Raw genomic sequence first — 14,246 nt, 5'->3', positions numbered from 1 at the left:
AGTCCCCAATTCCTCCCTCAACTGATGCAGCTTACTCAGTCTCTCCCTCCAGCTCCTCTACTTGTTGTTTTACTTACTACCCCCTCTTTACTTGTTGTATCCCTTCCCTTTCTCCCTCTCTTGTGCTGGGTGATATCCTCCCCTCCCTCACTGTGTCTCCCGCAAACTCCTCCCTGCCCTGTGCTGCTGGGCTGGGCTGTATGTGCCTCCGGCTCCTCCCCACCCTGTTCGACTGCTGCGCTGTGTGCCCCCCCCCCGGCTCCTCCCCAGCCCCGCCCTACTCTGTGGTTCTGCTGGGCTGTGGGCGCTTGGTTCCTCCCCCGGCTCCTCCCCGCCCTGTACTGCTAGTGCTGGGCTGTGCGTGCTTGGCCCCTCCCCGCCCTGTACTACTGCTGCTGCTGGGCTGTGTGTGCTTGGCTCCTCCCCGCCCTGTACTGCTGGTGCTGGGCTGTGTGCTCTTGGTTCCTCCCCGGCCCCTCCCCGCCCTGTACTGCTGCTGGGCTGTGTGCTTGGCTCCTCCCCGACCCCTCCCCGCCCTGTACTGCTGGTGCTGGGCTGTGTGTGCTTGGCTCCTCCCCGCCCTGTACTGCTGGTGCTGGGCTGTGTGTGTTTGGCTGAGGGGACTGCGCCGTTCTCTGCAGGATTCCGGAGGCTTCTTGTTCATGAGGTGTCACCGCTAGTGAGGGGGGTTAGCTGCTGCTGGATTAGGGGGATCGCTATTGCTGCTGGAGCTCGCATGGATTGTTACGTGCTCTGGATTGTAATGTGTGTCTGATGTCCTGGCTCGGGGATCTCATGTCGTATGATGGGGAAACTTTACTCGAAACACGGTGAGCGCCGCTGTGTGTCTCTGCGCTCCGCTGTGTGACTGCGCTGCATTGCGCTCCGCTGTGTAGCAATACTTCAGCTAATCATCTTTTGTGTTTATTTCCCCCTCTCTGTATGTCTCCCGGCTGGCAGCTGCAGTGTGTAAGCCCAGAGAAAGCCCGGAAGGTAGGAATGGAAATCTCCTTCACTTTCTTGTATTCTCTTCCACTCTCGGCTTGTTGTACTCCCAGATTGTCAGACGTGTAATGGGAATGTGCTGATGGATCTGCCGCGTGTGCTGCATGAGAAGCGCTGGCTGTGCCCAAAGCTCTCCCTCTCCTGTACTATTACCTACTGTGCTGCTCCCCCCAACACTTCTCTGCTTCCCCCCAGAACTGCTCCCCTCCACAGTGTGCTGCTCCTCCTGTACTCTGCTTCCCCCCAGAACTGTTCCCCTCCACAGTGTGCTGCTCCTCCTGTACTCTGCTTCCCCCCAGAACTGTTCCCCTCCACAGTGTGCTGCTCCCCCCAGTACTTCTCTGCTTCCCCCCCAGAACTGCTCCCCTCCACAGTGTGCTGCTCCCCCCCAGTACTAATCTGCTTCCCCCAGAACTGCTCCCCTCCACAGTGTGCTGCTCCCCCCAGTACTTCTCTGCTTCCCCCAGAACTGCTCCCCTCCACAGTGTGCTGCTCCCCCTGTACTTCTCTGCTCCCCCCCAGAACTTCTCTGCTCCCCCCCCCCCAGAACTGCTCCCCTCCACAGTGTGCTGTTCCCCCCAGCACTTATCTGCTTCCCACCCAGAACTGCTCCCCCTCCAGTGTGCTGCTCCCCCAGCACTTATCTGCTTCCCCCAGAACTGCTCCCCTCCACAGTGTGCTGCTCTCCCTGTACTTCTCTGCTTCCCCCCAGAACTGCTCCCCTCCACAGTGTGCTGCTCCCCCCAGTACTTCTCTGCTTCCCCCCCAGAACTGCTCCCCATCCACAGTGTGCTGCTCCCGCTGTACTTCTCTGCTTCCCCCCGTACTTCTCTGCTTCCCCCCAGAACTGCTCCCCTCCACCGTGTGCTGCTCCCCCTTGTACTTCTCTGCTTCCCCCCAGAACTGCTCCCCTCCACAGTGTGCTGCTCCCCCTGTACTTATCGGCTTCCCCCCAGAACTGCTCCCCTCCAGAACTGCTCCCCTCCACAGTGTGCTGCTCCCTCCAGTACTTCTCTGCTTCCCCCCAGAACTGCTCCCCTCCACAGTGTGCTGCTCCCTCCAGTACTTCTCTGCTTCCCCCCAGAACTGCTCCCCTCCACTGTGTGCTGCTCCCCCCAGTACTTCTCTGCTTCCCCCCAGAACTGCTCCCATCCACAGTGTGCTGCTCCCCCTGTACTTCTCTGCTTCCCCCAGAACTGCTCCCATCCACAGAGTGCTGCTCCCCCAGCACTTATCTGCTTCCCCCCAGAACTGCTCCCCTCCACAGTGTGCTGCTCCCTCCAGTACTTCTCTGCTTCCCCCCAGAACTGCTCCCCTCCACAGTGTGCTGCTCCCTCCAGTACTTCTCTGCTTCCCCCCAGAACTGCTCCCATCCACAGTGTGCTGCTCCCCCAGCACTTATCTGCTTCCCCCCATAACTGCTCCCCTCCACAGTGTGCTGCTCCCCCCAGTACTTCTCTGCTTCCCCCCCAGAACTGCTCCCATCCACAGTGTGCTGCTCCCCCAGCACTTATCTGCTTCCCCCCATAACTGCTCCCCTCCACAGTGTGCTGCTCCCCCCAGTACTTCTCTGCTTCCCCCCCAGAACTGCTCCCCCTCCAGTGTGCTGCTCCCCCTGTACTTCTCTGCTTCCCCCAGAACTGCTCCCCTCCACAGTGTGCTGCTCCCCCTGTACTTCTCTGCTTCCCCCAGAACTGCTCCCCTCCACAGTGTGCTGCTTCCCCCCAGAACTGCTCCCCTCCACAGTATGCTGCTCCCCCTGTATTTTTTATTATTTAGTATTTATATATCGCTGACATATTACGCAGCGCTGTACAGTGTGTATATGTATGTGTGTGTATATATATATATATATATCTATATCTATCTATATATATATATATATCTCTCTATCTTGTCACTAACTGTCCCTCAAAGGAGCTCACAATCTAATCCCTACTATTGCCATATGTCTATATTATGTAGTGTAAGTACTGTAGTCTAGGGCCAATTTTAGGGGGAGCCAATTAACTTATCCGTATGTTTTTGGAATGTGGGAGGAAACCGGAGTGCCCGGAGGAAACCCACGCAGACACGGAGAGAACATACAAACTCTTTGCAGATAGTGCCCTGGCTGGGATTCGAACCAGGGACCCAGCGCTGCAAGGCGAGAGAGCTAACCACTACGCCACCGTGCTTCCCCCAGAACTGCTTCCCTCCACAGTGTGCTGCTCCCTCTGTTCTTCTCTGCTTCCCCCAGAACTGCTCCCCTCCACAGTGTGCTGCTCCCCCTGTACTTCTCTGCTCCTCCTCCCCCCCCCCCCCCCCCCCAGAACTTCTCTGCTCCACAGTGTGCTCCTTCTCCTGTACTACTTCCCAGGGTGCTGCTTTCCCCAGTAATGCTTTGCTTCCCTGCAGAACTACTTCCCCAGCACTTCTCTGCTCCACAGTGTGCTGTTCTCCCTCTTCTGTATTACTTCCCAATGCGCAGCTCCCCCAGTATGTCTCTGCTCCTCAAGTACTTCTCTGCTCCCCACTGTGCTGCTCCCCCTCTCCTGTACTACTTCCCAGTGTGTACTACTTCCCCCCCCCCCCCCCCCGAACTTCTCTGCTCCCCCAGTACTTGTCTTGTCTGCTTCCCAGTGTGCTGCTCCCCTGGCGCTTTTCTGCTTCCCAGTGTGCTGCACCCCCAGGACTTCTCTGCTCTCTCAGTACTTCTCTCCTTCCCACTGTTCAACTCCCCCCAGTACGGCCCTGCTTTCCAGTGTGCTGTTCCCCCAGTATTGCACAACTTCCCATTGTGCTGCTCAGCCCCCCCCCAAGTACTGCTCAGCCCCCCCCAGTACTTCTCCACTTCCCAAAGTGCTGCTTCCCCCAATACTGTGCTGTTCCCCAGTTTTCTGCTCCCCCATTTCTTTTCCTACCAGTGTGCTGTTCTTCCCCTCTGAGCTGCTGCTCCCAACACTACTACTCTGCTTCCTACAGTTCTGCTCCTCTCTGTGCGGCTCCCTCCAGTAAGTCTCTTGTGGTGCACTCTCCTATACTACTCTCCACTGTCCTTCCATCTGTGCTGCTGCTCCCACCACTCCTTTTCTGCTGCTCCCACCACTCCTTTTCTGCTTCCCACTGTTCTCTGTACTATCCTCAACTGTTTTCTGCTACTTTTCAACCTGTCTTTCTGCTCCCTTCACTGCTTCTCCAATGCAGAGGTCACTGATGCATCTATTTTGCTTTCTCCCTTTTAATGCTTTTCATTTGCTACCCCACAACGTCTAATTATTTCCCTATGCTTTTCCACCCTGTACGGCTCCCCTGAATAAGTCACTACTCTAACCCAATGGTTCTCCCCCATACTGCTCCTTCCATACAGCCTTTCATTGCTTTCCTGCATCCCCTATCCCTCTTCCTTTTGTACTATAAACTGTTCCCCCAAGTTGCTCCCCTAAACAAGTAACTGTCACCCCTTTTAAAATACCACTAAAAAGTAGGCAGTTAAAATCTTACACAACCGACAGGTTTTGGGCCAGTCCATCTCCTCATGGTTTTCTTAGTTTTCAACAGCATTTTTGAACAGCAGTTGCAAACTCTGACAAAATAGTGTGCAGGTGAGCAGGGAGGCTGGCTGGTATCTTACTATCTTACTATTTTGCCTGTTAAGCTGCTGTTCAGGAAATGCAGTTTAAAATAAAGAAAACCCTGAGAATCCCCCATGAGGAGATGGACTGGCCCAAAACCTGTCGGTTCTGTCAGATTTTAGCTGCCCACTTTTTTTGCGATAGTGGTCCTTTTTAAGCTTCTCTACTGCAAGTTACTGCTGCTGCACTACTATAGAAATAACTGATACTCTCCTTTGCTGCTCCACTGCACTAAGCCAAAACATTTATTTCATGCGATTGTCTGTAAAAGTATTATTTGGGTTGAGTGGACTATCTATAAGTTGTATGGAGTGTACTGCAGATTTATGTTCATCTAGCAGGATAATCCAAACAGATTTAATCATGAAGTTATTTTAGAGTGAACGATTCATTATTTAAAGTCCCTGGATGATGCGCGCAGTTCCACTTGTGTGCGGGCAGATAGGTTAGAATGAGCTATGCAGAAGTTTGTCAGAAATGTATAAAGTTCACCATGGCTTTGTACTTTTTATTGCTTTTTTTTCTTATTGTGCTGCTAGTCTGGATTTTTATAACCATTGTTATAAACTCGCCAACATTGCTGTTGTAAAGATGAGTGCAAAACTAGACTTATCTGCAGTTTTTTGATCTGTGGGAACCAAAATTACTGGAAGCTGAGACAAAAATTTGCAAGGGGCCAGTTAAATGGGGAAACTAAAGATTAAATGACAACCGAGGTGACCTAATGAGATAGACATGTGTATGAACAGTGCCAAGCACACAAATAACTAGGCTGTGTTCCTTTTTTTTCTTTCTCTGTCTGAAAGTGTTAAACATCAGGTATGCAAGTGACGGTTTCTGTCCGGGTCAGACTATAGCATAACCCTCAATGATAAGTAATTACAGCCATTAAACACTTTCCTGTCAGTAAATGGCCTCTGAGAGCAGGAAGATGATACAAAGGGTCAATAATTCATAGATTTGAGCTCTGGCACACTTCAATGAATGTCTCATTGAGCAGAGACAATGAAACAGTAAAAACCGTAAAAACTACATTTAAATATAAAATAAAACTGCAGGGTATCTAAAAAAGTCATTTTTAGGAGACTGAGGGTAGATACAATTGTTTTTCTCATCCGTTTATTTTCACCTCGGATGCCCTTTAATTGATAGTATAATTCACTAATCAAGCTGTCATTTTAATGATTAGGCTCTTAAAACGGAACCTGAACTCAAAACTTCCTCTCTGCTCTAAAAGATAAGCAACAGCATTATAACCTTTAAAGAAAAACATTTCTTTGTTACAGCTGATACAAATCCTGTAAAAAGTCTGCAGTGTCTACTTCCTGCTTTCATGGAAGCAGACATAATCCTGTGTTTACAAATTAGCTACTCTGCGGAGGAAACTGAGATTCCTGATCTGACACAGCGGAGAGATCAAATTACAGTAGTGATTAGTCACACATGAGGGGGAATTGGACAGGCTAAACTCTCTAAATACATACAGGGTGCATGTCTCTTGGTGGCACTCAAGGGAGACCGACGAGGAGACCAGAAGTCCCCACAGCTGGGATAGGTGACATTACCATGCACGGGCACCGGTAGGGGGGACATAAACATTTGGGGGAGGCCTGACAGCTTTCATGCTGAAATTGATCGAGAATCTGCCTGCGGTGTATCTGCAGCCAACAGATCTCTTGACAGTCTGTCTCTTACGGGGGCCATACACTGGTCAGTTAAAGCCATCGTTTTGCGGCCGATTTCGATCGATTTTGATCTATCTGACAGGATGGAAAATCTAGGTCGATCTGCTGCTGGCACCAGATCGATGACCCATAGAGTTGCACTGGATCTAATGAACCAATAATGCATTTAGATCGATTTCCAAAAGATTTCATTCTGAAATATATTGGAAATATGTTCCTAGTGTGTGGCACACATCAGATAGATTCCTGTCAGATTCGATTTGACAGGCATCTGACAAAAATCTATCTGATGGTCGAATCTGCTGCAAATCTATTAGTGTATGGCCACTTATGGGCATCTTTAAATCTGATTCTGCTTTTGGTAACTGTAGATGGAAAACTTGAAAAGTTGAATAAAAGATCATGTCTATGCTGTTCCTTTTCAGACTGTTCAAGGATTGTGTGATTAAAAAATGATCTGCGCATCTACATTACTTCTGCCGATACTTGCTTCAAATTTAGACTCTGGTCCCTTTGGTGTGAAGCTTCTGTTACTGTTTATGTTCGAAAAGTTCCCTTTTTAAAAAGTCCCGGTGATCCCTGAAAACATGCAGAACATGCAGTGGCTGCCTGTGACTGCTCTTTCGGTGTGTTATTTAACACCAGCCATAGCTTGTGCTATGCATTCTGTGAATCCTGGGTCACATTACCCTCTGGAGCCTGCCGTCTCTTTAGATCTGATCATATTGTTTAGCATCCTTTGTATTACAAAACTCTGCTTACGCTTTTATGTTGCTTGAAGTGTGTGAAGTCTTTTTAGTCAGGCCTTATCACCTCCTTGTTTGGAGAACCTCACCAGCTCTTCTGTACTACAAAGTCATTGTGATACATTGCCACTAGAGATGTGAAGTGAAATTCCGTAAGGCAGTTGTTTTTTTTCCTCACTCCAGACTTGGACTGCCTTCCTCTGCTGAACTGGAGGCTGGTGATTGATACTGTACCTGTCAGTTTGACTAATCAGTTGTCAGATACTTAGTCAATGAATTCCAGGTTGGTTTAGCCCTTTGCAGAGTTCTGGATCTACTCATCAGAATTGTTTATTTCGTAGAGTCATGCCCAGAATTGGGTTTGGCACATACATAGCTCAAGTAGTAAGAAGGGTAGTAGCACACAATGTATACAGTGTACAATACAATGCCATACAATAACAGACTGTGGAGACTGAGCACTAAAGAGGCAGTGACCCAGTAGACAGTGCAGATTTAGCCACGCCGACAGTTTATCCATAAGCAGCAACTAGTCCGAGAACTTTGGGGGGGACAACATGGATGGAGTTCAGGAGGTTGACGGCAGAGGGAAAGAAAGAGTTCCTGTGTCTCGCAGTCCTGGTGGCGATGGCCTGAAAGCCTGATGGGCGCCTACTGAAGTAGTGGTGGTTTTTATGGAGCGCGAGAGAAAGGCAGAGGTGAATTTTTAGCCTATCTCTAATTACCGCTCTAGTGTTTTATGAGGCTGTTATTGTTTTTGCTGTGTCCTCTGTTTCTGGTTTCATAATACCATGATTAGCGCTAGTATGGTTGAGGTGGCCCGGCAGAAAAACCTCATAGGGTCAATTCCACTAAAGTGATTTGGTGGTCAGCACCCTCTAGAGCTTCTATGTTTAAGATAGGTTGTAGTAATAATACGCCCACACTGTTCGGCCAATTAGAATGCTTCATGTTGTAGGTGTTGCTCTGATTGGAGGAATGTTCACTATGGGCTTTCTCGCTGGGTCACCTCAACTACACCAGCTCCCCATTATTTAGATTATAGCTTGAATAGTAGGTTATCTGAATAGTATAATTTTTCTGGAAAAACGTTAAACTGATATATTCCGCACCTTTTTACAGAGCACCTTGAGCAATTAACGTCACTAAAGGTTCCCATACATCGAACGATGATGGGCAGATTCCACCAAGATGATTGAATCTGATCAGAGAGAGATCAGTCGGCTGCCCATACAATTCAGGATGATTTCCGATTTATTTCAACATGAAATGTCTCGGGAATCGGCCTTGTGACGCTGGATCTGGTGGCTCCAATGCTGCCCCCTCTAGTGTAAAGCTGGCCATACACTGGCCCGATTTCCCGAAATAGATTGGTCCCGTCGATCACACCGTGCGGAAAATTACCGTCAATCGCCGCGGGTAAGGAGTGCATCGCTAGCGGCGTACGACCGACGCAGGTATACATTACCTGAAGCTGGCTCCCGGCATCTTCTCCGCATCACCTCCCGGCTGGCATCTTCTCCGCATCAGCTTCCGCATCTCGGCATCCAGCATGACTTCCTGTGTCACTGCAGTGACAGCGGAAGTACAAATAGAGGGCGCTCTATTTGAACTTCCGCTGTCACTGGAGTGACAGAAAGTTATGCCGGAAGCCGGGATGTGGAAGCTGATGCGGAGAAGATGCCCGGGACCAGGCTTCAGGTAATTTATGCGGGGGGGGCGGCAGCTCAGCAGATGGTGAATCGGTTTCAGGCTGAAATCGATTCACAATCTGTTTGCAGTAAAGGCAGCCATATGAACCCTCTCTGATCAGATTCGATCAGAGAGGGATCTATCTGTTGGTCGAATCTGATGGCAAATCGACCAGTGTATGGCTACCTATAATGTCTCCCTCCCCATGCATGCATATATACTTTACCTGTTACCCGCTGCTGTGCCCATCTGTCTTCATCTTCCTCCATCCATTGAACTGTAGACATTTATCCCAAACTGGCAAATCTGGGCACCTATGACCACTTGTAAATTGGATGTCTGGGGGAAGAAATATATATTTATATATTTGTATATGTGTCAAGGGGTACGTAAAGAGGAACTCCAGTAAAAATAATGTAAAAAAAGGCTTCATTTTTAGAATAATTGTGTAAAAATGATTTAGTCAGTGTTTGCCCATTGAAATCCTTTCCTCTCCCTGATATACATTCTGACATTTATCACATGGTGACATTTTTACTGCTGGCAGGTGATGTCAGTGGAAGTAGCTGCTGCTTGCTTTTTCGGCAGTTGGAAACAGCTGTAAAAGGCTATTTCCAACAATGCAATGAGGTTCACAGACAGGAAACTGCCAGGACAGTGGTCCTCAGTCTCCTGTGGGAGGGGCTTCACCACAATATCCGCCATACAGAGCCCCCTGATGATCCATTTGTGAAAAGGAATTGATTTCTCATGTAAAAGGGGGTATCCGCTACTGCTTGGGATGAAGTAAATTCTTGGTTACGGTTTCTCTTTAAGGTAATCTCTTGTATATGGAAGTACTGGGCAAGCACAGGCTTTTGTAATGAGTGCAAACCAAAATAACTGAGAAACAGAGCTCTGTGCTGTAGTTTGCTGAAGGTGCGTTGCATGCATCCCCTGGGAGGTGGAGTGACTGCATGAGCCTGTGGGGCTGTCCTGTTGGATGGCCGTATCATCTGGGTCTGCTCTGCAGCTGATAAGCTGGTGTTTGTGGCAGTGATGGGATCTTGTGACAACATTTGAAGTGGTTGCTTTGATGACACCAGAGTGTTTTTGGATCTGTGCCAACTGTACACTAGAGAGGATCAGTAAGGAGATGATTATTCCATCTTGCCTGCAAATGTAATACAAATTGTATGCACCTTGAAATTGGGTCAATCAAATGCATTTCTGACAGATTTTAATTGGACCGAATCCAAGCTGCATTAAAGGACACCTGAAGTGAGAGTGATATGAAGGCTGCCATATGTATTTCCTTTAAAACAATTTCAGTTATCTGGCACCCTTTTGATCTTTCGTGCATCAGTAGTGTCTGAATTACACACCTGAGACAAGCATTTGGCAAATCCAGTCAGACTTCAGTCAGAGCACATGATCTGCATGCTTGTTCAGGGGCTGTGGCTAAAAGTATTAGAGGCAGAGGATGGGCAGAGCATCCAGGCAGTTTGCATTGTTTACAAGGAAATAAATATGGCAGCCTCCATATCTCTCTCACTTCAGGTGTCCTTTAATGTGCTTACAGAATGGAGTTATTGACATGTTATTTGCCATCTCTAATGTACACAAAATAACCTACCAGTGTGTTTTTTTTGGTTCGTGGGAAAAAATCAGATCTGGGAAAAAACAATGTAAATAGAGGCTTTATTAATGCTTAGTTCCCACTTGTTGCAAAAATGTACCTGCAGTGAAGTGCGACTAGGGCTCATATGCAATTAACTTTTTCTTCTAACTTTTCTCCTAAGTGATATTTTCAAACGTGTCAATAAAAGGCCTCGTAAATCACCATCAAGCAAGAAAACAGTTTTGATAGTCATTTTCCACTTCTTTTTGGTACTTTTTAAAGAGGAACTCCAGTGAACATTTTAGTGTTGGCAGGTGATGTAGCTGCTGCATGGTCTTTGGCAGTTGGAGACAGCTGTAACAGCTATTTCCCACAATGCAACAAGGTTGAACCACAGACAGGAAACTGCCAAAAAAAAGTTTGAACTTTTCTTGTGGGAGGGGTTTCTTGTGGGAGGGGTTTCACCACAATATCAGTCATACAGCACCCCCTGATGGTCTGTTTGTGAAAAGGAATAGATTTCATATGTAAAAGGGGTTATCAGCTACTGATTGGGATAAAGTTCAATTTTTGGTCGGAGTTTCTCTTTAAGTTGTAAATTGCTGAAAAGTTATTCTAAACAGAAGATGAAAAAGTATACCTCAGGAGAAAAGTTTAATTGCATATGGCCATAGGTCAGTTAGGAAATTTACTGAACCACACTGCAGGAGAATAGAGGGTATGGAGAGAACAGCGATCGAGCAGATGGACTGCAGACTGACTGAGTGTAACTTGGTTTAAGAGTGCTGTGCAAGACATTGCACATTTTTTTTAAAGCGGGATTGTCACCATAAAAATTACATTTCAACAGCAACTTGTCTGAGTAAGGGGCCTGTTTCCACTTGTGCGGTGCGAATCGCTGCGGTAAAAATTCACATGCGGATGCGAATTTCACATGCGGGTGTAGGCAAATTTTCATGCGAATTCGCATGGATGATGTATGCGAATTTAACCATGGCAGTGACTGTGTGCTTTTCCATTGATATGAAAATTCGCATACCAAAACCGCATGCGAATTCCCTATTAAATACATTGTATGCGAATCGCATAGCGGTATGCGGGATGCGAATTCTGATGGCTCTGCCGTGTAGATTTTTTCTGCACAGAAAAACGCTCAGAAATCCTGACAAGTGGAAGCAGTCCCATCCACTTGTATTGTCTATGCGAATCTGCATGCAGGAAACGCATGCAGATTCACACAAGTGGAAACGGGCCCTAAGTGATAAAGATGCTAATCCTGCATTCAAAACTTTTTCTGCTATTATGGTTTGGAATTATCACATATCTTGGGAGCACTGGCCCTTTAAGTGCCATTGCCAAACAGTTGCATGCTGGGGCTCTTTTTATCTATAATATATTCCTCCTCTTCATTTTAGTTCTCCCTCTTTCTAATGACATAAGACAGTGCATTTCCTAGTATAGACCTCAGTGGGAGTGTCTGAAGACTCTGGGAGGAGATCGGGTAACGAATGCACATTTAGCAAGTGGAGAAAAAAAGAGTGAGGGAGGAAATGTCAGGAGGTCAAAGATGGAAACTGCCTAGAATAGGATTCTGCTTTTCCTTTATAAAATTCACAGGAATCATAACATGGACAGCGCAATACATCTGTTATGTAAGTAGAACTAGTATTTATCTACTTATATATGTGTTTTTTATTTCTAGGTAAGCATAGGTTTCACTTGTTGTTTAATGAAATTTTGACTTGCTAAGCAAGCAACCTCTTGATATACAAGCACAGAACATATACGGGTGTCATGTCATCACAATAGCCGATGGTTCGCCTACCTTTGATGTGCAGGATTTTACTTCATCTGAGTGTAGGGACTGTACAATGTCACATTTCTGTGAAATCCTCAAAAGTCGGTGAACACAAATGTCCCTGGAGAAGTTCCTTGTTAAAGCCGCACACAAAATTGGAAGGGACTACAAAAAACGCATTCAATGGAAAAGCATTTTCCAATGGGAATTTTCACTCAGTGGCAACGGACCCGGTGTGCCAGCGTGTGCCTTGCGCGATGCAATGCCGCCACAGCTGTGCTGCAAGGCACATCCAAATTCCTCTACTTGTGTCACGCACGACTATAGGGGTTTAGATACGCGATGCTTTAAAAATGCAGCATGCCTTCTAATTTTAATTTTCTCCAAAAATCTTCCCCTCCGACATGAATTGGATGTCAACCTATTGATTTCAATAGGTTGCGTTCCCTGCCTGGGAAAACTCAGCAAATTTGCTAAAGTGGAAATTGACGGTAAGGTGGTTATCTGATCCTTTCTAGAGCCAATCTAAACCACACCCACACACCCCACCCATGATGGATAATCCATGACTGAGATGACCTGGTCCATCTTGGCTACAAATTTAGTGTGTTCAGCTGCCCATAGACAAAGGCCTCAATTCACTATACTTATCTCCTGTCTTTAATAACTCTTCTAGAGTTGTTACCATGGTGATAAGGCATGTAGTATTCAGGGAACATTTTACCTCAGGCAAGCCTAAAGTTAACTCTTCTGTCTTTAAATTAACTCTCCAATCCTTAAAATAACTCCAGAGTTAAAGACAGGCTGTTAATTAGCTGCATGTGAAAATAACTACAGAGGAGGTAAATTAACTACAGGAGAGGTAACTTAAGGAATGAAGAGGTAAGATAACTCTCTCACGTGTGGAGGTAAGTTTTCTCTTGCCTTATTATCTCTAGCATGATCTTAGTGAATTGAGGCCAAAGTGTAGTGATTTGCCACAGTTTACAGTGAGCGAGGGCATTGTTTGTTTTTTGTAACCTATGCCACAAGCCTGATTTGTCGGCCCTCCTCCCCCCCCCAGCATAGAACAATATTCCCACACCTGTTGCCCTAATGACCGATCACCGTTAAGGGCGATATAAATTGAGGGGGGGGGGGGTGCGGAACGTAACTGATTTTTATCTACCGTAATTGCTACTTTTACCCTTCAACAGGAGCAACTATTTTGCAATAATGACGTTCTCTTCAGAACCTGCAGTATTTAATTTACGTCTGTTAATGACTGCAGAATTAGCAATTTGGTTTTGTTGACTTGCAAACAAATTGCTGTTTGAGTCGAGTTGCGGGTTTTTTTTTCTTCTGATTTGGATTAATGGAGGGGGGTGTCATTTATCTTGTCTCTCTGTAGCAGAGCCGGTGCCTGAATGATGGAATTCTGTTTGTTTGAGAGCGTTTGATCTGCGCCTGTTCCCTGTCTAATCCCTTCATGTGTCACTGAACCTGTAAACTGGTTTTACCAATGCTTATAGTTGATCTTTGAAATGCTAGCATCCTGTGATCTAGTCTAATGCCCTGGAATGTCTTAGATCAGTGATATGGTCAAAGTGTTTCCTTGACTGAAAGAAATTTATTTCATGTTAATTGCATTATATACAGTAATCCTTCATTGCCGACGCACTTTCCGTGAAGGTTTTGCTGGAAGAGAGTGGATCCTGGGTCACGTTGACTTCTAACGCCGTTCTGGAAGTTGATGAGCCGACGCGCTTTGTACTTTTAATTTATGTATCAAGTAATGGGTTTCGTCACGTTCGCAGGTTATTGTGTCAAGATGGGGCACTTGTGTATACTTAAATTATTTAGTCATGTGCACAACCTTTAAATACCTTTCCCTGCAAATGACTTCGCTTATGTAGGAAGATGTCATTTCACTTAGGCCCAGTTTCCACATCATGCAAGTTCCACACCAAAAAACGCATTCAAACGCAAGGAAAGTAGATGGGCTTCCTTCCATATGTGTTTATTCGTATGCGAATTGGTGTGAGGAGAACACGGATAACATGCAGCATTTTTCCTCACACCTCACTCCAACGCATGCGAATTGTGCATAATGATTTCATATGGCAC

The 14,246-nt window shown here is 46.7% G+C and overlaps 1 protein-coding gene across 1 annotated transcript in view; it reads left to right on the top strand.

Moving 5' to 3' along the window:
• The first annotated feature begins 571 nt into the window (after positions 1-571).
• NKD1 (NKD inhibitor of WNT signaling pathway 1) overlaps positions 572-14,246 on the top strand; it is a 139,543-nt gene continuing 125,868 nt past the window's right edge. Inside the window, exons 1-2 of the mRNA XM_068261212.1 lie at positions 572-830; positions 961-993. Of these exons, the coding sequence (XP_068117313.1) occupies positions 803-830; positions 961-993 (61 nt within the window). The 5' untranslated portion in view covers positions 572-802. The remainder of the gene's footprint in view (positions 831-960; positions 994-14,246) is intronic.

This window comes from Hyperolius riggenbachi, chromosome 11 (assembly GCF_040937935.1).
Source record: "Hyperolius riggenbachi isolate aHypRig1 chromosome 11, aHypRig1.pri, whole genome shotgun sequence".
NCBI classification, from domain to species: Eukaryota; Metazoa; Chordata; class Amphibia; order Anura; family Hyperoliidae; genus Hyperolius; species Hyperolius riggenbachi.
Note: the sequence above shows the minus strand (reverse complement) of the source record. Positions and strands in the feature narration are given on the sequence as shown.